Genomic DNA, 24,862 nt, shown 5'->3' with positions numbered 1-24,862 from the left:
ATAATACCTACATGTTTGAGTGAAATACAACAAATTAGTTATCATTGGAAAGATAATGTTGTGCCCTTTCAAGTGATATATCACTCGACCCCACTTTTGATTTAAAATTTTAGGGTTGTTACCCTCGCTAGGGGGTTGAAGGCACAGGTAGAAAAATACATCTAAAATGTGTCCCCCTCAAAAGCAAAATTGACCTGTCCGAGCATTTTTGCGTTAAGTTACAAAAAAAGGAGAAAAGCAAGGTGCATACTTTTCGTTGGACCACTCTGTATGTGGTTGACGAGAAGCTATTTACCATAAAGTAGCCTTTGATTAAACAGTTTTATTCGTGGGTTTCTTGCATAAAAATGTTTCAGCAATTAAGTTTCAGGTAGTCATCAAGTTCAATCTAATCATGTTTCGTTTTTTGCTGTTTTCCGATGAGTCAACTCCTTTTGATAGCAGATATAGCAGATCCGTGCGAAATTGGGGGATTTTCCCGAAGTATGATGGTAATGAATCTATTGATCCTGACACATAGACATTTTACATTTTAATTTTCGCATCTAAAAATGAATGACGCTGACAATAAGCAGAACAGATTTGTACTCTTTTCTTCATACCTGATCGAGAAAATTATTGAGTATGAAATCAGATGATTAATGAAAGATTGAATTCATCAAATATTATTTCGCCCAATTCCATTTTGATGAAACCAAAGAAGTGAGAAATTCTTGAACCTATTTCGGTATTCAATGGTGCGTTTCATGAGCGTGCTCAAAGTGAATGTTATTTCTAAGATCGTATATCAGCAAAAAACGAATGCATGATCAATAAATGTGTTATATCTTAAAATTTTTATCGTCCAACGTTACCTGAAAGCGATTTTCTACAAACTCAGTGATAGTATGGAGCCAAATTCATGGATATAACATTTATCTTTCAATATTTATTATGAAGTTGATGTTTCCATATGTGGAAAAATGTCATACTAAGATACGGGGGCTTGTATTCATACAAAATAATACAGGGTGAATCTCCAGGAACAGCATCGATCGATTTTGAGAAAAATCTGAAAATTTGATAATAAGATGGCGGCACTTCCGGTTATACCGGAAGTAGGTGTCAACTTCATTATTTCAAATGGAACATCCTATATATCATTACATTTTTGGATTCTACATCAGAATACTTTTTGTACGTAATGTCTTATACTTATCTATGTCTAACCGTTTTTGACATATTTAGGTTTATACCTACATCAAAAAAGTTTTGTATAATTTTGCTGACAGTAGGTAGTTGGTGATGGTGTCTTTTTTTCCGGATATCGGGTCATAAATGTATCACATGTCCTTGAAATAACTTTATCACATTATCTGTAAATGATAAATGAATTTGAATAGTTTTCGCTTATATAATTCAATTGTCCCGCCATGATTTATTATTGACAATTTTCAATCCTTATCGTATCAATTTTTCCTAAAGCCACATCGTCATGGCCAACTGATAGAATTCATAAACTTTATAGTAAGTATTCTGTCGATAGAAAAATATTAAATTGCAACTAAACTATCAAAAACTACTAATTTTCGGAATAGGTATCCCTATACGAAGTTTCCATTTGAAAAAAATTATTATATACGGTTTATTGAATTTAATTTTAATTTTTTTGCACCACGATGTATCAATAATTATCGAAATTCCATATTAGGTCTATTAAATTTAGTTCTATTCTGCAAGGAACCTGTTCAAAACATAATAATGAAGGATTCTTTTTAGGAAGAATTAATAATTATTGTAGGGTCTGCCAAACATCATGGCAGAGTTGCTCCCATTGACTTTAGTATATTGTCAAATTTTCAGATTTTACCTAATTATAGTTTTCCCACAATCGATCGAAGCAGTTCCTGGAGATTCATCCTGTATATCAGAACTTCTGATATAGTGGTGGTCGATGAAACAATATACCTACTACTTGTGTATATCAGGACTATATCTTAGGTTTATCACTGAACAAAAATATATAGATCTAGTTATTCATTTAGAAGGAAGAAAATCTAGTAGTGGCTAACCTATAATTGCATGTTTTCCATACTTACAATTATTATAATTCGTAGAACTACAGAAGTAAAGAGTGCATATTAACAGTCCTAAAGTGTAATAACATAAACTGGAAAGTAACTTGAGAATACTTGATCGCAAGACAAAGAAAAAAAAAGAGTATGAAATGCTTCTAGAGATTCTACTATGTCACCAGTGTTTGGAATAGTAGATACTTGCATTCAAATGTTTTTCTAAAATGCTGCAGTAAAAAGACATAGAAACGGAAAGATGTTCATAATTACATGAGTAATTTAGTGTATAGTTTATAATGGTAATAATAAAACTGAACTAAAAGATACGAACTAATACTTTAACATGGCAAGAGGCAGGCCACGAACACACATCTTACATTACAAACAACTTTATTTGTTAATCTAGTTTATGTACAATGCATACAGTTTGTTATTGAGTTTATTTGGGATCCACGTAGTTCCAATTATTATATTTATATTATATTATTTTTATTAAGAGCATATAGGACCAATATTTTCAACATATTTGAAATATACACAAAAATACATGTTTTTTCATAACATCTCTTGAATAAGTCATTCAAATTTCACGAAAGTTTTTTAACATTTGAGAAGTAACTAAATGATAAATGTGCATACTTTCTTTATACAAATTTCCAAATGAATGTGTCTGATTGAGGTAAAATAAAAATTCAAAAATATAAAAGTATTGGATGACATGATCTATTGGCTATTCTATAGTTTCTCTTCTTCCAATTCAATTCATTAGAAAATGTCTTACGGACGTAAACTGTTGTGAAAGGCCTCCATCTTGCTAAATATGTAAGTTTTTTCCCAGGCGAATTATTTTGTTTAACCAGTTCAATAATTAGTGAACATTAAACAAATAACCTTCATCTGTCTATTGACAATTTTTTTATTTGTTAAAAGGGAAGTTGCGTCTTTACAAATCTAAAAACATATCTAATCATCCTCATCATCATCCTCATGTACCTAGTGGTATTATTTTATATGGATGGAATCGTTAAGATTTTGATTATCTTATAGGAATAACATTTGACTATTATATTATACATTGAGTGGGTTCTCTACCTATATGTTCGGAAATTGTGTCTCTCGACCTTCTTCCTCCCCGCATTGTCGTTAATGGAATCTCACAAAGTACATTTCAGGAACCATTATTCAAGTTCAAATGAATGGACAATGTTAATCTGTCTGTCTGTTTAAAATCTGTTTTTATGTTAACCAGCTGTCGCACCCCTACTAGCGACAACCCTCAGAAATCGAAACTTGTGCGAGCTAAGGATTAACGAGGTCTTACCTTTTAACGTGTGATTCTTAACACGGGTTGGACGATAGCAAGTGAAAATCGATCGTTCAGTTTGGGGCTTGAACCACCGACTAACACGGCGGTCAATTCGAGTGAGTGAACAAAGCACCCACGTCGAACCGATCGGCTGCCGATCTACCGATTAAACTGTATTCTTATTCTTGACATTCTTTATCGAACTGAATATGTTGCAGTTAGAAAATTGAAGTTTGTATTAGGTTATTTCAAACATTTTGCCTGTTTTAATGTTATGCGTTTTTATAGCTCCATATCTCAATAAAAATTTATTTTATTGTGTCGTGGTGAATACTGATCGATCGATAATTTTGTACTCTATACATTGATGCTGTTAATTTTTTTTTTCGAAATTTAAATTTTTTGGCCTTTTTCGTTTATTCGACACATTGTTGCTGCTGACAAGAACCACATCTTTAATGTTCAAACTACCTATTTTCCTTTGATCAGTACGTACGAGTTCCGCTAGATACTTCTTTCTGAATCGGCTTCGGAGACCATCTCTTATCTTTTGCAGGTATCGATGTCGTTTCACTAAATGATGTCTGTCTATGATATCGAAATCTGGAGTTTCACTGGTAGATATATCCGAAATGAACATAGAAGGGCTGAGAGGTTTTAAATTATCTTCATACGAAATATAAATTAAAGTTCTTGCATTAATTACGGCTTCACAATCGCATAAAGTCGTCATCAATTCTTCATATGTTGAAGTTGCTTTTCCTGAATTTTTACGAAGTAATTCCTTAATTACTGTGACCCTGCGTTGTCACCAACCGCCCCACCAAACGGTTGTTGGAGGATTCTGATGCCATTTGATTTTTCTAACTGTAGAGTAGTCCATAACTTTGTTCCAGTCCATCTTCTTCAAATAATTTTTTGCTCCAATAAAATTTGTCGCGTTGTCAGAATATATAACTGACACTCTTCTTCTTCTCGCCTGAGTGAATGAATCTAATATTTTGCCTGAAAATTTCTTTCCTCAGTGTATGTTCATTCTCATTGATATATTGTTTCCTGTGTTTCCTCGTGAATTTGTCAAACTCAAAGTCCACATGACCAGTTTTTTCTAGTCTTACATACTCTGCCATGGGGTTGAAGGTGTATAATATGTTTATCGCACCTGGTCCCGGGAATGCACTGCAAATAGTAATGGTCATCCTCTCATTTCGTACATTAGTAGAACAGCAATTTTAGAGGTATAATTATCTGGATTAGGTTTGTATACAATCCACATTGTGTACTTATTCACTTTTTGTCCTATCGTTTAGGTAAGGGTCCATTTTTCGGTTTCAACTCCATCAAATCTGCCCCTAGCAAGAATTTAACTTCTTGTGGAGGATTATTTATCTAATATCATTTAAAATAATGTTTTTATTCTTAAAATTTTCCTGAACTAATTCCCTTTTTTGTTGAAGACAATAAACTTGCTTCAGCTATTTTTTTGTTGTTAGAAAGTTTCGGATGACCTTCTTTCCAAGAAAGATTTACTTGATATCTGCCATCATCTGTTTGCAAAACCGTTTTTTTTTAATACTTTTCCGTTTTAAAATCAATAATTTCTTTTGGTGTGGTATTTGCGGGCTTCTTTATACCCAAAACATCTAATTCCCACAAATCGGCAATAGAAAAATCAGTAAAATTGGAAAAAATACGATTGTTTTTTGAATAATGGACTTGTTGCCATAGAAACGCATCTTGGATGGACTGTAACGGGACAAGTCCATAACAAAAGTATCAATTGTATATATGTTGTAAAACGAATTTCTGCCAATTTTTCTCTACGAATTCAAATTGACCCAAAGCGCTGCCGGAACCGTTCGAAAAGTTAACCAGGAATTTGGCAATGATAGTGTTAATGAACGCACTGTTTGACGATGCTTTGCGAAATTTCGATTCGGACATTTTAGCCTCGCAGATGAGCCCTGACTTACAGTAATCTAAGACGAGGATTTGAGAACCCTGGTGGAGACTGATCTGAAGAACTGGGCGTCTGCTCCCATGCGGTTTTTGATGGTTTAAAACGTTTTGGAAAGTTTGAACGAGCCACAGATTGTCAGGTTTCTAGTTCCGTTATTCTTTGCTTTTGCGCAACCAAAACGAACTTTTTTTGGATCTAATCGTCACGTATGATAAAAAGTGGATGCTCTACGACAACATGAGACGATCAGAATAGTAGCAGGACACCGATGAGCCATCGAAACACTTCTCAAAGGCGAAAACCGACCAAAAAAAGACCATGGTTACTGTATGGTGGTCAGCGACTGGTGTGATTCAGCAAACGGGCCAAACTATCACAACAGGAGGGAATTGATTATATGTTTCGAAAATTACGTCGATCCTGTTCTACGAGAACGTCCGTCCGTACGTTTCAAAAATCAGTGTCCGAAAATTAAACGAATTGACCGTTGAAGTTCTGCCTCACCCACCATACTCCCCAGACTTTTCACCAACCGACTACCATCTTTTCAAGTACTTTCTCACCGATAGAACCTTCTGCAGTTAGGACCAGGTAAAACGGCCTTCGTCGACTTCATTGAATCCTGAGCACACAAATTGTATGCTGACGGAATGAATCGACTTGTGTTACGTTGGCAAAAGTGCACTGATTGAAATGGCGCTCATTTGATTGAATTGAACAAGTATTCACTGAGATATTATAGTTTGAAGTAGACTCTAACAACAGATAAATATTTTGAAACAACCTGATAATATTAACCCTGAAGATAACTCTGTCATATGATATATAGTCAATTGATGTTGGAATTACAAATAGAAAATGTAGGTAGAAATAAATTGTAAAACGTCAAGCGTGTGGGGCTATCCATGAAATTTACAATGAAAATATCCCAAAATGAGTTGCTTTTATAGATGTGAAAGTGTAGGCGACAGCTGCTAGAAGCAGCTGGTGAAACTGATATTGGAAGGAAAAAAATTGTACAATATAGTCTCTGTGTTAAATCCCAATATACAGTCCATAGTAACCTTTTAAGAATCAAAGCATCAAACTGTTTGATCAACAGAAAAAATGCGAATGTTTTCACATAAACAATTTAGTATTTCGATATTTCTTCTAAAATTTTCAGACATTTCAATTGAAATATACACCCTCTGGTGCCCTAGCAGTTGAATTACTCATACAAATGATTGATGATATTTAATATTTTTTTGATTCATCATTGAGATAAACTCATATTTTTCATTCTGTTTTTCTCTGGAATTATTTCGGAATAAAAATAAATCAATGAACTTATTTCAATTAATTATTATTTTATATTTTTTATCTTTAGGAACGTGTCGTTCAAGATTCAACTCATTCCTGACATGAGGTCGTGATTTTATGAATGACTGAAGTGCTTCATTCTGTAATATCATCCAGTTTGGTGCTGAAGAGGCAATAAGTGTCTTATTCCGAAACATCGATGTCCGAAATTGAGGATGACAGTGTTCCAAATGAAGTATTATCTTTCTCATATATTATCTCTTTCATTTAAGCATTGAGTTACAAGAAAGTATTTGTTTCGAACGTATTTTTCTTTCGTGTAATTAAATGTTTATATGAAAATAGCTGTTTCGAGAGGGCTTTTCCTTCCAATTTGTGTCTGGAAGTTACTTCTTTGCATGATAGATACATCTTTGTATCGAGTTAAATTTTTAAATTGATTCCTTCCTTTCTTTGGAAGATTCCCACTTTTTTGTTTCAAGATGGAGTAGAAGGCCATACATTTTTTTCCCAAAAATCAATTTCTCCTAAAAATATAACCCTTTCAATTTATAAAAGATTGCTATGGCTGGGATTTGAGGAAATTAGAGAATCGATGACATGGGTGAATTCAACCCATTCCGTTACAAAATCGTTATAATTATGAATGAATTGAGTGTTTTTTCTTATAATGTTATCCGTATTTGCTACTGAAGAGCTGATAAGGCAAGTGTTCTACGGCGAAACATCGGATGTCTGGCAGTGGGGATGACAGTGTTCCATGTAAGTGAAATTTCACTTCTTTCATTAAATATATTGTGTAGAAATCCTGTGAATGATATCTGATTTGATTCCATTACAAATGCTTGGAATGCAACCAGAATAAAGAAAAGTGTTTTTCATATAATTCTGCTTTCACATAAAAGTATTTGTTTCGAAAATATTTTTCTTTGGTGTAATTTATATGAAAATATGTGTTTCGAGAGGACTTTTTCTTTCAGTTTTTGTCTGAAAGTAACTTCTTTGCATGCTCTACACATCCCTGTACATAGTTAATGTTTTGAAATTTATTCTTCCTTTTTTTTTTTGGAAGATTCCCACATTTTTTGTATCAAGATAGAGAACTAGGGGGCTAAAAACTTTTCTGAAAATTATTCTCTCCTAAAAATATATCCTTTCATATTTATCACTTTCCAGTGTCGAGATGAACGAATCAAAAAATTACACAAGAATTTGTGAATAATTTTAACTTTTCTCCATATCAACTTGTTTGACAATATTTTAGTTGCAGTTGACAATATTGAATTGGAAGAAAATGGATTTTACGTTACATTTTGAATAGAAATGATCACTTGTGATATACTACCGAAAAGAGAATTTCATGTCTTATCAAATGATCTAAAAATACACAGTGTTCTATTTGAAATTTTTGATTTGTTTTCATTTTTGGTTGAACCTATATGGATTTTCAATTATTTCATTAGTAGAAATATCGGTTTCAATGTCGGTTTCGTGTCGAATATCAAATTTTTTCTTCTCAAACACCTGAATGGCGTCATGTACACTGATGTCATTGTCCCCTGATATTATAATATATCATATATTCGTAGGAATTTAAAATATAGAATATAATTGAAAGAGGTCCAAAAATGGAACCTTGTAGAACTCCATGATTGATGTTCAGAACTGCAGATCCAGTGATCAAGGACACACGAAGTCGGTTCCAAACAACATTTTATAAGATGAAAGACCGCGGTCTGAAGTATCAAAAGTTTTGATAAAATCTAATAATAAAACTGAACATGTGATATTATTTTTATCGGTTGAGAACGAAAATCAGACTGAACGCTAGTTACGATATTACAGAACTCATGAAGGTTTTTTTTTTAAAGCAAATGCGCTTTGAAATTAGGAGAAAAATATAAAAACAAAATATAGCAAAATATATTTCATTAGTTCGGACTTCCATTGTCTAATATGATATAAATTGATTTGAAATCTCTGAAAGAATATGTAGAAAATTAAAAAAGATTAGCTAAAAAATAACAATTATATTAAGTAAATTGATGTTACTACGTGGTAGATCATAATGAAAAGAGAAATGAAAATTTCTATGTTTTTTACCACTTTTAATTGTAACTAACGTTACTGTAGTTTTGTCCTATATGGACATTCTCAAACTAATACAATAAACTAACAATGATTCATTACATTTGCCAATATATACCATTCAGGTACTTTATTGAGTATGCTTGCTTTCTCACTGCCTTTGTCTGCGGACAATCTAGCTAGGGAAATTGATACAATTACACAGATAGGTCATAATAATGGTTTCAACGCAGATACTATCCAGAAGTTAGTCAGAAAACAAAGCCGGAAATTCACTTACTGATTAATATATCCTCAGTCAAACAACCAGAAATCAAGAAATGGGCAACGCTAACATATTTTGGAAAAAGAACAGAAATAATCGCAGGTTTCTTCAGAAAAAACAATGTGGAAGTAGCATTCAGACCACATGCCAAGTTATCTCATTTCCTTTTCAATGCCAAAGATAAGGTCGACAAGTTGGAAAAATCTGGAGTTTATAAGCTCAAGTGTCCGGAGTGTAATAGTGTTTATGTGGGACAATGCGGACGAAATTTTCAAAAACGGTATGCTGAACATGAAAGGTCCTTCAGACAAGTAAAAATGATTCGACGTTTTCAAAACATTCCTTGGCATGCAGCCACAAGTTACCGAATCTAAACGATACGGAAATTCTGCACTATGCAAGGAAGGGTTGCAAACTCAATTATTTAGAATCCTTGGAAATTAACAAGCATAAACATTGCAGGTGCAACCTGTTGAATGATCAAATCGATTCAATTTACTCTCCGGTTTTTAAAATGGCACATCCGCATTGTGAACTGTAAATTCAGGTACTCAATCAAGTACCTGAATGGTATATTTTGGCGAATGTAATGAATCATTGTTAGTTTATTGTATGCGTTTGAGAATGTCCATATAGGACGAAGCATTAGTTACAATTAAAAGTGGTAAAAAACATAGACATTTTCATTTCTCTATATTGCTATATTAAAACTGAAATTAAAATAAAATACAAGCAACAATCAAAAATTAAACTATTAACACAAGATGAAAATTAAAAAATTATTACCAAGAAATGAAAATTAAAAATTAAAAGATTCCAAACAAAGTTACTTCAAGACCTTTCGATTGTTAGTATCCACATCGCCTTCGATTGTGGATACTGGCAGTTATCACCCGCCAACACAAGTCGATAAATCCGTCAGCATAAAAATTTGGCGCTTGGGATTCGATGAAGTCGACGAAGGCCGTTTTACTTGGTCCTAACTGGCTAAGGTTCTACCAGTGAGAAAGTTATCGAAGTGTTTGAAAAGGTGGTAGTCGGTTGACGAGTGATCTGGGAAGTATGGTGGATGAGACAGAAGTTCGAACCTCAATTCATTCAATTTTATGACGGTAACGATAACGCCCGTCGTGTGGACGGGCGTTATCGTTACCGTCAACGTTATCGTTACCGTCAACGTTATCGTTACCGTCAACGATAACGCCCGTCCACACGACGGGCGTTATCGTTGAGCAGAGCCGGCTGCTGCTGACGTAATTTTCGATATATTTTGTTGATTTCGTCACCATTTGACTCCGCTGTGATGGTTTGGCCCGGTTGCAGAAAGTAATAGTAAATCACACCAGCTGCTGACCATGGTCTTTTTTAGTGAGTATTAACTCGCCTTTGGAAAGTACCTGGATGGCTCATCGGTGTTCAACCAATGCCTTCTGTTGCCGTAGACTCGTAGAGGAACCACTTTTCATCACACGTGATGGTCCGATCCAAAAAAGATTGTTTCGTTTGCGCCAAAGTAAAGAAGAACATACCTCGAAACGTGACAATTTTTGTCTATTGTTCCAATACGTTCTAGACCATCAAAAACGGCATGGGAGCTGACGCCCAGTTTTTCTGCCAAACTATGGGTTAGTCTCCTCGTCCTGGATTTTTTCAAGGACAAAACACAAGCACTAGAGGAAAATCCTTAAGGCGAAAGTAGCGATTCACATTGGATTTGAATTGCTGAAAATTAAATTCACTTGGAAGTTTATTTGATTCCACCTTTCTTCGATGTTCGAGACTATCGAGGTTGCACGTGATGTTGGCGTCTCCAGTCAGGTGGATTGCTCTTTTCTGGATGGAATCCAGCATCTTCAGGGCATGTTTGGGGCAGAGCTCCATACATGAGAACAATACTTCAAAGAAGGTCTGATCTGAGCTTTGTGAATCATTAAAAGTTGTTGAGGTATGTACAGTTTTCTGTACAGGGTTCAGGGTTCCAATCTTTTGAGAAGCAGCCTTTACAATTCCAGCGACATGATTGTGCCAAGACATATTGGTGTCCATTTTAACCCCCAACAAACTTATCGAAGCAGAAAGCGGAACTATCTGACCTGACATCATTATATCCAGTTCGGAGACATTCATCTTCTTGGAGAAAACTGATGCCAGGGTTTTTGTGGCATTGAATTGAATCTGATTATTCTCACCTCAATTCGAAATCACTTTTAGATCGTCACTGAGATATGCAACCTCCTGCTGCCGTTGAAGATGTGTCTCCGTAGCCGATGTCCTGGAATACAAATGAAATGACGAGACACGCGTACTGTCACAGCAAAGCAATATATTGGATTCTTGGTTTTTTCCAATAAGTCGTTGATATACAATAAAAGGAGGGTTGGAGACAATATGGATCTCTGGGGAACACCAGCGTCAAAGGCCTGAGAAATATAAAGCGCAACAGCTCTTGATTCTCCATGTTTCTCGATTGCGTTATCTCAAATATGGGTGACATTGGATAGAAGGTCACCTGTTGATTTTTGTTACTGAAAGCCATACTGAAGATCGCTCAAGATGTTGAAGCCTTCCAAATATTTGAGGATATGGTGGTTTACGACTTTCTCCATGATTTTTGAAATCACTGATATTACTGTAGGTCGATCACTTTGGAGCTCATCTTCGAAACTTAAATCTCCGGAAGGAAATTTCGCAAACCAACGTCGAACAGTGCGTCCATTAACACCACATTGCCAAATGACTGGTTAATTTTTCGGGCTGTTTCGTCAGCGCTTTGGTTCAATTTGAATTCATACAGAAAACTTGGCCAAAAATTCCTTAATGACATCTTATAGTGAGCAATAAAGCGAACAGAGGCAATAAATTGAAATTTGTAAAAAAAGTGTAACAGCTTCCATGTACAAAATTCTCTATCGATTAGTATACATACTCCGGCACAGTAGAATAAATATTTATCGAGATATGATCTACAAAAACGCATGACATTAAAACGGACAAAACTTCTGAAACAATCTAATACATCCTAAAATTTTCAACAATCGTCCTCGAACTATACGCCTGATTTGTGTCCGGAACCTAAAGCAAAGGCCGCGAGCGGCATGGACGCGAAAGTTTTGAGGCACTCTCCCTCTTGTTTTACTTTCACGCAAAATTTCTCATTCAATAATCGGATTATTTAGTTGTCTGCTGACCGTCTACTTTACAAGTTCTTGATAATACGAGTATAGTGGATATTGATTTCAGTAACAAGTGAGTATTTCAAGTTTGATTTATTGATTGAACCATATTTGTGCATACTTTGGAGACGGGATTCGAAATTGAAGACCTGCTATGCTAACATTGCTATGTTATACCCATAAACAATAAAAATTTCTGAAATTTCTCAAAAGAAAAAAAGAAGAACATAGGTAATAATCGATTATTCAGCCTCATTAAAATGAAACAAGTTTTTCCATTTTTCAAATTATCTTCATAATATTCTGTCATCGTCAATACCTTTTGATTAAAAACAATATTTTCATATATATCTGCAATTTTGCAAAAGGAATAAACAAATCACAAGTGATACCTTTCCGTATGTTTTAATCAGTGTCCAATACACTAGTTAACAAATAAAAAAAGTTGCGACTAATATTATAATGGCTATTCATGAGCGTTAAAAGCATCCTGACTGCGACTTCAATATCAAATATTTTCCATCACGTGAAGTTTTTGAGTTATAGTTTTTTTATTTTTATTTTATACAAAAATTTCCACATATTAAAGGGAAATATAAAATCAAAACAAGAAAGAAAACAATATATTTTGAGAATAACAGACTTTATTTACAATACACATGAAAAAAAAAATTCAAATGAAGTCTTTTGTGCATAACCTTTTTGCAAATGTTGACTTTCGTTTATATGTTTCATCGTTTTCCCTCTTAAGGAACCAACAATAATCCCCCATCATTGCTGCATCCCATCTGCCTTGGTAAGGTTACTCCATTGTCAGTATGTCTTGGAGGAAACTTTCCCCTTGTTCGTCACTGACAGCACCCAAATTTTCTGGGAAAAAATTAAATGGGAGTGCAAGAAATGAATTTTGAGAGACCTGCGACATCCCATTCTGCATTAGTTTTCAAGTAAATCTTCTACAAGTGTTTTGTATTTTTCTACTTTCTTCTTTCCTAAAAACTGATAATTCTTTTGAAAGAATTCCTCGCAGCTAATTCAATATTACTTAATTTTTTATCAAACTTTTGATTACATAGTAGTTTTCTAAAACAAAAAGATTGTTGTCAAGGTTGTGATTCTACATATTTTATCTTAATTTTTTCTTATCTGTTTAGTATAGTTTCCGTACACCACTGTAAAAACGTCAGTCAGTGCCTTCTATTTTGGAATTATGGTATATTACAACTTAACATGCAGACTGAATAGTAAATGTGACAACAAAAATTAAAATAGTACTCTGCAGGATTCCTATAAGATATGGACGGAATAATTAGTTTTTGAATATGTTGGAAAATAATTGGTGAAAAATTAAAAATGAAAATTTCAAAAGTAAAAGTCAGTTGGAATCAATTATCTATGAAGCAAAACAATTATCCTTCATAAGTGATTCTTCTCCGCGCAATACTAGAATTGGATATCTGAAATTTATGAAATTATATATACACCAGTTATACACCATCAATTTAAATTTTATCTAAATCATTTCTTTTATATGTATATTACTGAGATTTATTTCAGTTATTCTTCTATTCCAATATTTTTCTTTGTAATCACTACTGTCTTTTCTTGATGATCCCAAAAGTGACATATCATGCCGAACTGAAAGAACTGACCAGTAAGAATAAATTGGTTCTATACTGGGTGTCAGGACACTCAAGAATAACAAGAATTAATAAAACAATGATGAAGTTATCAAACATAGAACATCAATTCATGTATGAGGCCAGATCAGGAAATAGGTCAGTGAGAAATATAGATAATACTGGAAGTATACTCGGGAACACTAAAGGGAAAACCTTCATAAAGGAATTTTTGAGAAAAGAACTGAATAAAAATTGTAAACCACTTTCAAACAAACTGATATACTGTTTGAAAGGGTAGGGATCGGCTCATAATAATTATATGTCAAGTGGGCAAAATAGGGCTCTATTTCGGAGAAAAACAACTCAGTTGCAGGCACTGCGACAAAGGAACAGATACAGGTCCAGCCACTGGACCTATACAAACATTGATAGATAAGCTTATAAGGCCGCAGTGTTTTCTAAGAATGCGGAAAAATTTCAAAGTAACAATCTTTTTCAAACTGTGTTGTAGTTTTTTCCAAGTTCTGTCATCGAGTTTACATTCAACATTTATCGAATGCTACTTTTTGAATATTAATAATGATATATGCATCATCCAAGTACCTACATCAGAACAATGACTAGTTAACGTTAGAACAGACTATGTAACATATTGAAAATAATAATAATTACAATGTTGTACTAAATGAACGAATAAAAGTGAAAACTCACATAGGCATCGCCTGTACGTGGGTATAGAAATTTAGTCAATCATTTTGGATATCAGTATTTTCAAAATCACGAAATTATCTCAGTACCCTTACAAGAATAGACTGAAAATTTAACTATCCAACACACATACATATATATGTATAGAGTTCATTTTGAAATTATTTTTTTTTTCCTCTCTTTGGAGAATTCCCACATTTTTTTTGTATATAGACGGAGAAGTGAAAGCCAAAATCGGTCTTTCCCAACTAATAACTATTTTTTAAAACAATTAATTTATTTACTATCTATCTCTATTTTTAATTTCTTTTCAAAATTATAGAATTGAAATGACTCGGTATGAGCAATATCACATCCGAGATCTATTTTATCTGATAATTATTCGAAAACAGCTACAGTGAAATGAAAAAATTACAAGAGAAATAGTATTTTAACTTGTAAAAATGTTTTTATCGTTATCTTAATTTTACGATCAGAAAACAATTGAATGTCATAATATGAAATCACTATTATTGAATTCCCTTCTCAACCGACCCCGACTAATCCTGTTTCTTTTTTATTGTCGATGGAAATTACACAATTTCAATAAAAGGCTGACTTGGTTACTACATGAACAAAATTGCATTCTTACTCAATGGCTCTTAAATGATTCACATTTTACAACTTCGAATAACGAGATGAATATTGAACCAATTATATTCAACCTAATTTGAATTCTTATTATAGTTAAATAGTAGAATCCATATACATTGAATTATTTGTGATTCATGAAATTTTGTTGAATTTAGTTGTTCTGTTATTTAACCGTCGGTATAGAATATGAAATATATTTACAGCGGCAATAAATCGTGCCCATTTCTGGATCTTCATTGGTGTTGTGAAGTTCATCTCGTTTTAGTTGTAGGTAATATCTAAAAATAGTTATATAAACTAACATTTTATGTAACAAAACTTGTCTTTGACCTTCTGATGTACATCTTTCATTTTCCATTCATTACATTTAAACACTCCCGAATACCATTCTAGTATCATCAAGGATATATTGAGAATATTCTCTGATTTTATCATTTGGTCCTTGATTGTTACGTGTTGAAACTTTTTTATAATTTGCTTTCACGGATTCAGGAACCGCATGGGGTATGTAAACAAATACTGCATTTTGTACAATTAACCTGAAGAATATAAACTGAGGACCAAATGTTTCTCAATTATTTATTTCATAGAACAAATCAATAAAGAATATTCCTACAACTTAAAGGATTACTATCTACTGAATAATGTTTTAGTGAAAATATTATGCAGGACACAGTATGTACAAAATACTTATGGATGGAGATTATTTGAACCGTGGCATATGTTTTTTATGATGTCTAACCATTACTGAAATGGGGAATGTTCCTCCTGACGAAAATCAAGTAGTTTTCATGAAAGAGCTCAAAACAACGCGTTTTAAACTTATCATTTCAACCTTTTTCTTTGAAAAATTATTTAAATACTTGAAAAAGAGGAATGAAATAATGCATTCAACATTTAAAGGGATTCGGTTATAGCTAATAAAGGACAATGAATCTGTTACCTGTATGAGACAAACAAAGATGACATATTTCAGAGGCGTGCTGTTCTGTTCACTTATGTTACGACTTCCGAGATATTCTGTGACAGATGACATTTTGTGCACCGAAACTATCTTCCTATATATAAATGAATAACAAAACAACTGTTGTTTATGTGGCTTGTGGAGGTGGTATTGAACTATAATTTATATTTTGCCTTAATTGTTGATTTATAAAGATAATTTTCCTTTTTTAAAGTGAAATATCTAGGTACGTATAAATTATTTCAATTTGATATAGGCGCTGTTGCCAATTTGTGAATTAGAACCAAATCCCTTTAAAAATCAAAACCCAACATTTGAAACATCAATTTGAATACTTTTTGAAGTGAATTTGAAAAACTCATGAATTAAACTCAACTTTATTCTGTTCAAACTTGCATTTGCTGTAATAACCCAAATTGAGGAACATTCCCCATTCTGAATTGTTATATCCATTGTTGAAGCCCTAATTTGGACGATAATAATGGCGTAGTGGTAGTGTGCCCTTCTCTTGACCCAAATACACCAAGTTCGAATTCGCGTTTTTCTAATGAGAATTTGTCTACATTATATGGATGACAGGGTTACGAATAGCCATGAAGCTTCAGAGTTACTTCTGAGAGTTAGTAACATAACATACCCGGAACACGAGGATAATAATCTCATAGGACTCGACACCACTGACACAGAAAAAGAAAATAGAATAAGGTACTTGATATATAATCACTGGTTTCAAATATAGAAATTTCTCAGTTTATTAAGAACCAGAGAATGTTAATATAACATTGAATATTACTGGAGTTTTTTCCAACACCAAATCGTTATTTTAACACATAGACACGTGTTTCGATCACCAGTTTGATCTTCCTCTTGAAGATGATCACTTGATGATTAAAAAACGTGCTGAGGCGTTAAAATAGCGGTTTGGTGATATTTTACAATATATGTTCTAACTGAGTATATATATTTGTGTAGTCTCTTGATGATTGAGAACAATGAGATTTTCATATATTTATTGACTGTGGACGAAATATTCAAGTTGAAAATAGGATATATTCGAAGACATGCACTAAATCACAATGATGTCAAAATTGATTTGCAGATGGATTTAGGTATTAGTAAACACAAGTATAATGTTTATACTTGTGAGTTTCCAAGGATTCCAAATAAATTAGTTTGCAACCCTTCCTTGCATAGTGTACAATTCCCGTATCGTTTAGATTCAAGAACTAGTTTGAAGGACCTTCCATGTTCAGTATACCGTTTTTGGAAATTTCGACCAGATTGTCCCACATAAACACTAATACACTCCGGACACTTAAGCTTATAAACTCCAGTTTTTTCCAACTTGTCCACTGTATCTTTGGCATTGAAAAGGAAATCTGGCATGTGGTCTGAAGGCCTCTGAAGTGGCCTCTAGACCGCATGCCATTTTCTTTTCAATGCCAAAGATAAAGTGGACAAGTTGGAGAAATTTGGAGTTTATCTATGCAAGGAAGGGTTGCAAACTCAATTATTTGGAATCCTTGGAAATTCACAAACATAAACACTGCGGATGCAACCTGTTAAATGATTAAATTGATTTAGTTTACTCACGGGTTTTCAAATTAGCATATCCACATTGTCACTACTGAATAAAAATTCAGGTACTCAATCTAATGTAATCAATCATTGTTTGAAAATGTCCTTATAGGACGAAACTGCAGTAACGTTAGTTACAAATAAAAGTGGTAAAAAACATAGAAAGTTTCGATTCTCTTTTCTTCATCATGATTTCCTATCACGTAGTAATGGCTACATCCATCAATTTACAATCTAAATATTTCCTTACTGACTTCAAAATCGAAAAGTTGTGGCCGAGCTCGTTTACTCTCTTATATTTTTTTCAATTTAATTATTTTGTATTCCCAATCCTCAATAGTCCATAGACCGTATCTGACATAACTACTTTTTTCACAATTTCAACTTTTCAACATCCTAAGCAAGTGTACTATTCCGAAGCATCCGAAGCATACTATTTCATTTTTTGAAGACGTCAACTTTGTTGGACGTCCGCCGAGAAGAGGGTTCAGAGGTTTTGGAATATTACATTGTACGTTTTCAAAACTTTATTATGGAATACATATTTTTTATAGTCCGTCTTAACTCATTATCTATTCAGAGCACAAGTAAACACTTCATAGCGAGCCTTCGAAATCATAAACATGTTGAAGATATTTTGTACACTGATTATTTCAAGTGTAATTGTGGTACATGTTTTGTAGCCCTGGGTGACAAATTTAACTCTCAAAGGGGGGCTAACAAAGTATATTTTGAAAATTTTCAGAAGAAGTGAAACATCATTTTTTATGTGATTCCGACGCTTTCTAGGTCAATGTGTTGAAAATTACTTTGAACTCTCTAATCTAGTCAACCCTGTCTTCGCTTTCTTCTGGTATTTAACAGATGTTCTGCTTGGCTCTCGGGCAAACTAATTAAGAACGAGTTGAGCGTGACAATTGTTCTGAAATAATCATTGTAATTTTTAAATGTAACCGATATAGGTTTCCACAAACTGGAATTATTGATCGAAGAAAGCAAGTGGTTTTGTTTTCATTAACATCATTGTAATTAAAAAGAATAGATAATAGATGTAGTAGAAAAGAAAGCGACATGAATTCATGTTATTGTTCATCTGAGAAAACGTGTCAAAATGTATATAACTTCGCATGCAAATTCAACGAATTCGTTCCACTTTTCGTTATTTGATAGTCTTAAGGTGAATTTTCACAAGCAACAAACAACTGTTCGGATATATCATATTTGTAATTTATATTCTGTTTGAAAATTTTTGGTCCCAGTACATTTAACAAGTTCTCGAATTCGTGATTGGACGTTCTTGAAAAATTACGAAACGATGATCTCAGTTCCATTCATTCCATCATTTATCAAATCTGCCATAATTTTATTCCTTCCATAATATATTTGTCTTCTTAACGATGGATGATCTTATATAGTATCTTGCTTTTTTCGCTAACTGGTTAACGGAAAAACGGATTTTAAATCTCTTTTTTTTCGCTTTCGCTTCTTTCGCTCAAAAGATTTGATTATAAAAAAATCGCAGCCGATTATGAAAACATAGTCTAGACTGTCTATGAAGTCATGATGAAAACAAGGCCGGATGCAAGGCCGGATAATCGATTTTCACTTCCAATCGTCCAACCCGTGTTAGGAATCACATGTTTAAAGGTAAGACCTCGTTAGTGCTTATCTCACACAAGTTTCGACTTCTGAGGGTTGTCGTTTGTAGGGGGGGCTACAGCTGGTTAACGGAAAAATAGATTTCAAAATTCTTGTGGTGAAAACGATAGAAAACATTTCACAACAAAACACGCGACTCAGATTAATTTTTGTCTGTCTGAAATATTTTGATCTTTCCGCCTGCCGACGGAACATTTCGTTGTTGACAAAAACAGTCGCCCGCGACACAAAGTTTCTTATTTTGACAATTCAAGTTTTTGTTTTGTTGAAATCGACACAGTTTTTTGTTGTGGTTTTGTCCGTTTGGTGTGAATCCGTCTTTACCTTATTGAAGTGGCGATAAAGGAGAATTTGAAATATCAATATCTCAATATCATTTCATCCATTGAGCCCAAACGTCAATGACAATATAAAACTTCATTAATTTCTGTTCAGATTTTCTGTAAATGATTTTTTTATTAATTGAATACTGCTGATCACTTATATATTTATTGTTTTCCTTCAGTTTATGTATGCTTGTGACTTTTGGGCTGCGGTCGTTATTCTCGAAATATTTATTACGTATTTTCCACTCTTAAAAGATTGTGATGGCTATTGAATCAGAGTAGACCTTGTCATCCATCATAAACAAACATCTCTCCTAACCTTACAGATGTACCAGTGTACATCTGGGTCTTAACTTCAGTCGGAAACTTTTGAAGTGGTCATTTTTATCATAAAATGATGAGAATGGATATAGCTGAAGCCACTAGCAATCATTTTTACTGTTGATTTTCGGATAATAATATTTCCAATCAACTCATCTCTAATTGAACGAATCCTGCAACATACCAACAAAGATTTGTATAATATAATAAAGTAACCGCCGAACTTGTACTTTGTGTAGAGATTTGTAAATTCTTCAACCAGTCATACAAAATAATGCTGTTCCTTCCGGTTGGAAAACCATTACAGTTCATGAAAAAGGCAGAAAGGCCAGGTATAATATTTCAAATAACCCCCTTTACTACCTGTGATGTCCAAAATTATGGAGAAACATGTTAAAAAGAACATTATTGTACATTTGGAATGCTTTAATATCCTTAACGACCATCAAAAGTAAGATCAAATTATTAGATTACAAATTATACAACGCAATCAAAAATAAGAAGTCCATGTCTGCAGCTTTTTCAAAGATCGATTTTTAGAAGTGACCATGGATGGTTCTTTATTATTAGCGCTGGCGTTTCCGGGGATGGGCATGTTTTTCAATTAATGACATATTTGGAAAGAACAGATATCGAATATATTATTTCGCTGAGAATAGAACTGTCTTGTCCTTACAGTTATATGATCGAATACTAGCTACTAATTCACGAACCGTCAACATTTCAAAAATGTCTATACTAATGAATATGTGAAAAACATTTCAGTTCTGGCTGATGGTGAACAAAACCATTCACTGCTAAAAAACTAAAAAAAAGTAAATGAAGCAGAACTCGATGTGAAAATAAAAGAAAACTCAATGAAACTGTTTAAATCGAAACTTATTTCAAATTGGATAAAAATATGTCTTTTCAAAATCTAGGTAGTTTCTCCGCTCACTACGTCAGACTAAATCTCCGACTGGGACCTAAAACTACTATTTCTTGGTACTTATTTCAACTTGAACTACATTTTTTTAAAACTCTTTTATTTGGAGTACATTTTTCCTTCTCAAGACCACTTTTTCAAATGAATCTATTCTACAGGGATTTAAATCTAGCGTGAACATCACCTTCGTACAAGCGGTGCGCCAGAATTTACATTTCATCAGTACACTGGACACTCAATATAAATAAATCGCTTATACAGTTGGGTCGACGAAAGAATACACAAGCGTCATCAATGAAATACGCTATGAAATACAAACTTTTATCTAGCATCCTTTTCTTCCATAAGTGAAAAAGAAAGACAAATCAGTCAACGTTTGCGTTTAACCAGCGAGGCTCTCATTTGGATAAATAGCTTGCATTCGCTATATCGAAGAAAGATAGCTTTACAAACGTGAGCCGACGAAAATTCACATTATTTACATATTTATTGAAAGTTTCTACGGTTTACATTCTTTCACGCCAGATAAATATTAGGTGGGCTGAAAAGTCTGTAGGCTATCACACAGATGGGCTACTAGTATTCTAGTATTGAGTCAATCTGAGTTTTAGTTAACCGTGACCTTCGAAAGGCACCTGTACAAATTTCACAGCATGTGGAATTCAAGTTTGTGGGATAGAAGATTTTAAGTGAAGCAACTTTTGTTAGTTTGAAGAAAATGGATAAAAAGTAGTTTCGTGTGTTGATAAAATGTTGCTTTTTGGAGAAAAAAAACTATTGAAGCCAAGGCTTGCCTTGACAAACATTGACAATGCACACAGTGGCCGCCCCAAAGAGGCTGTTACCGACGAAAATAACAAAAAAGTTCACAAAATAATTTTGGAAGACACAAACTGAAATTGATCGAGATAGCTGAGGCTCTGAAGATATCAAAGAAACGTATTGAACATGTCGTGCATTAATATTTGGGTATGCGACAGCTCTGTTCAAAGTGGATGCCGCACGAGCTCACAATCGACCAAAAACAACAATGAATTTCAAAAACTACACCTCACGATTTGATCTGCACAAAGTTTCTGGAGATCAAATCGTGAGGTGTAGTTCTTGAAATTACTATGGATCTTCAACAAGTAACAGCCGAATCAATCAGAAAAAAAAACAACGAATTGTTGATTCTGAGCAGTGTTTGATACTGTTACACAATAAAAAACCCGAATTCAGGCGTCGATATGTAACAATGAATGAAACAGAGCTCCATCATTTCACAAGAAATCAAGAAAACGATGGAAAAAGTGCATGAGTTGGGCACATCTCCGAACCGAATATAATAATGTCAGAACAGACAATTCTGCTTTCTGTTTCGATACGTTTGTTAAAATGGACACCAATATGTCTTGGCACAATCATGTAGCTGAAATTGCAAAGGCTGCTTCTCAAAAGCTTGAAACACTGTTCAGAACCAGAAAAATGTACACACCCCAGCAAATTTTCATGCTTTTTGAAGCTCAGATCAGATCTTCTTTGGAGTATTGTTCTCATGTAAGGAACTCCGCCACTAAGCATACACTGATGCTGCTGGATTCCATCCAGAAAAGAGCCATCCTCCTGATTGGAGACGCGAACATCACTTGCAATTTCGATAGTCTGGAACATCGAAAAAGGTTGGAGATTTGTCTCTCTTCCATAGATACAAATACAGGAAGTGTTCAAGTGACTTGGCACTTTTGACTCCACCTAGAACGGTACGTATCAGAAATACGCGACGGACTGCGGCTGCTCATCGTTTTGAGGTTCAACTCAGTACACCTCGAACTTCACTGTTTAAGAACTCTTTCATTTGGAGAACTTAAGGATTTTCCTGTGGTGCCTGCTTTTTGTCCTTAAAAAAATTGAATTGCTTCCGCATCCACCGTACTCTCCAGACTTTTCACCTCAAGAGATTGCTCACTGGAAAGAAATTTAGCGCCGATGAAGAGGTAGTCGTTGAAACTGAGGCATATTTTGAAGCAAAAGACAAATCGTACTAAAAAAATGGTATCGAAAAATTTTATGACAGCTATAATCATTGTACTGCTTTGGAAGGCAACTATATTCAATAATCGAATCAAATTTTATATAAAAATCTGTTAATCTACCAACTTTTCAGCCCAACTGTTAGTTGTTTTCACAAATTGAAAAGCACTCTGTTTAATATTTCGCGAATTGGAATTCTTCGGAGTTGAAAAATGGAATATCAAATATGTTTTTACATTATAACTGATGAAGTGCTGACGAATTTTATGAAACTAACCCAATATCGTTATGTAGAGATTTCTCTATTGGTGATTTAAAAAAAACAATTCTTCATTAAAAGGCGAGGTTGTTTGGAGCAGTGGCCTTGGCCTCATCGTTCCGTTTCCATTAGTTTCTGCCTTATATCAGATGTACAAATCAATGACGCATTTAAATTTTTTTGTCAATCCAAATAAGATAATAATAATATAATAATAATAATGTTTATTCACAGATATATCATTATATACATTTGATAGAGAATTTAGTTGAACAAACAGACAATATCACAAAAGTCACAGAAGTGACTTGTGCGTGATAACATAAATATGACAGATAATAACATTATAAATAACACATAAATAATAATAATAATTGAAATATTACATTTTCACAATGACATTGAAATATCTATTAGTTTTGAGGTGTGGGTTCTCTTCGTATTCCAGGTCTTCAATGGTATATACAATGTTATTCACAAAGAGTTTATTTCCTCTGATATAACACCGATTTTGGGTGTTTTCTCTAGCTTGCATTAAATAAGTTCTCAAAATTTTATTCTCTTTCCTTTGATTTTCGGTCAGATCGTGGGCAATATATATTTTTGATCCTTTCAGTTTGCGGCAATTCTGAAGGATTTCTTTTTTCTTCAATTGTGATACCAACTCAAGTTTTATAGGAGAATTTTCATCATTTCCCAATTTATAAATATGGCTAATGTCTGACTGTAATAGGTTCACATCAACTAGTTGTTTGATTTGGTTACATATGAAATCGATTGATACTTCTTTAGGATTTTTGTCGAGCCCAAAAATGACTAGATTTTTCTTTCTATTCTCTTTCTCTAGTGACTCAACTTTATTTTTGAGTTCTAGATTTTCTTTTTCTAAACTCTTCACCTTAATCTTGAGGGATTCAATTTTCAGACTGACTCGTACTTCACTAGCTTCAATACTGTTTTTCAACTCACTCCTGTTTCTCACTATTTCATCATACAATTGCTTCAAAGTAATTTCCGTTTCATCGTTTCTCATTTTATCACTGTGGACGTGTGTGAGCACCTTAACGTCAATTATTTGTAGATTCTGGCTACCGCTTTTTGTGATGGTGAAATTTTTTAGGACAGATGTTCGTTTATGATCTTGTTAAACTCTCAATATCAATATTGTTCATTTGTAAGTAAATCAAAATTAGATATTGACTGCTCTCTTCATCAAATGTTGCACAACACAATACCATTAATTTGTTATTAGTTTAGAAATAATCGTCTGTGAGAAACCCACTGAAATTTAAGTTTATATCGGAGCTTCGAAGTATCACGTATCACGAAGTAATAATCTGATGAATATAAAGATGAATATAAAAGTCAAGACAATTATTGTTTCGAAGATAAAATTGTACATGGGAGAATATTTTATACTTTGGATTAACAATGTAGAAATTGCCAACATTCTTAATAAACAGAAATTGGGACACTAGAGGAAAAGTATAGAAATGCAGTAGAAATTAGCGTTAAATTATCATTTAGCAAGATTCCAATTAGAAATTAATTTTCTGTCCATGTTACGCAGTAACTAAAAATCATCGAACATTTTTAGTAATTTGTTTTGTTGTAAATGAATATTTTAGTAACGTTCAATTTTGTACCTATCTCCGTTATGTAACTGTTGGTATCTCAAGACTACCTTAGGCGGTTAAGTCAGGTGT

General features: G+C 33.6%; 1 protein-coding gene across 5 annotated transcripts in view; it reads left to right on the top strand.

Moving 5' to 3' along the window:
- Cpap1-g (cuticular protein analogous to peritrophins 1-G) overlaps window positions 1–24,862 on the top strand; it is a 70,987-nt gene that overhangs the window by 8,657 nt on the left and 37,468 nt on the right. The window contains exon 1 of one of the 5 annotated variants that reach the window (XM_074180569.1): window positions 12,077–12,221. The exons of 1 other annotated variant lie outside the window; for it this stretch is intronic. Coding sequence is in view for 2 of the 4 variants with exons in the window: in XM_074180566.1 (XP_074036667.1) it covers window positions 16,644–16,780 (137 nt within the window). In the remaining 2 variants the exon portion in view is untranslated. Of the gene's footprint in view, window positions 1–12,076; window positions 12,222–15,362; window positions 15,383–15,595; window positions 15,616–16,628; window positions 16,781–24,862 lie in introns of those variants that run through there. 3 more of the 5 variants (XM_074180570.1, XM_074180568.1, XM_074180566.1) reach the window with 3 other exon arrangements.

This window comes from Leptinotarsa decemlineata, unplaced genomic scaffold (assembly GCF_025532065.1).
Source record: "Leptinotarsa decemlineata unplaced genomic scaffold, Ldec_3_MD MMD2_tig00026299_RagTag_RagTag, whole genome shotgun sequence".
Taxonomy (NCBI): Eukaryota; Metazoa; Arthropoda; class Insecta; order Coleoptera; family Chrysomelidae; genus Leptinotarsa; species Leptinotarsa decemlineata.
This window is presented reverse-complemented; position numbering and strand designations above follow the sequence as displayed.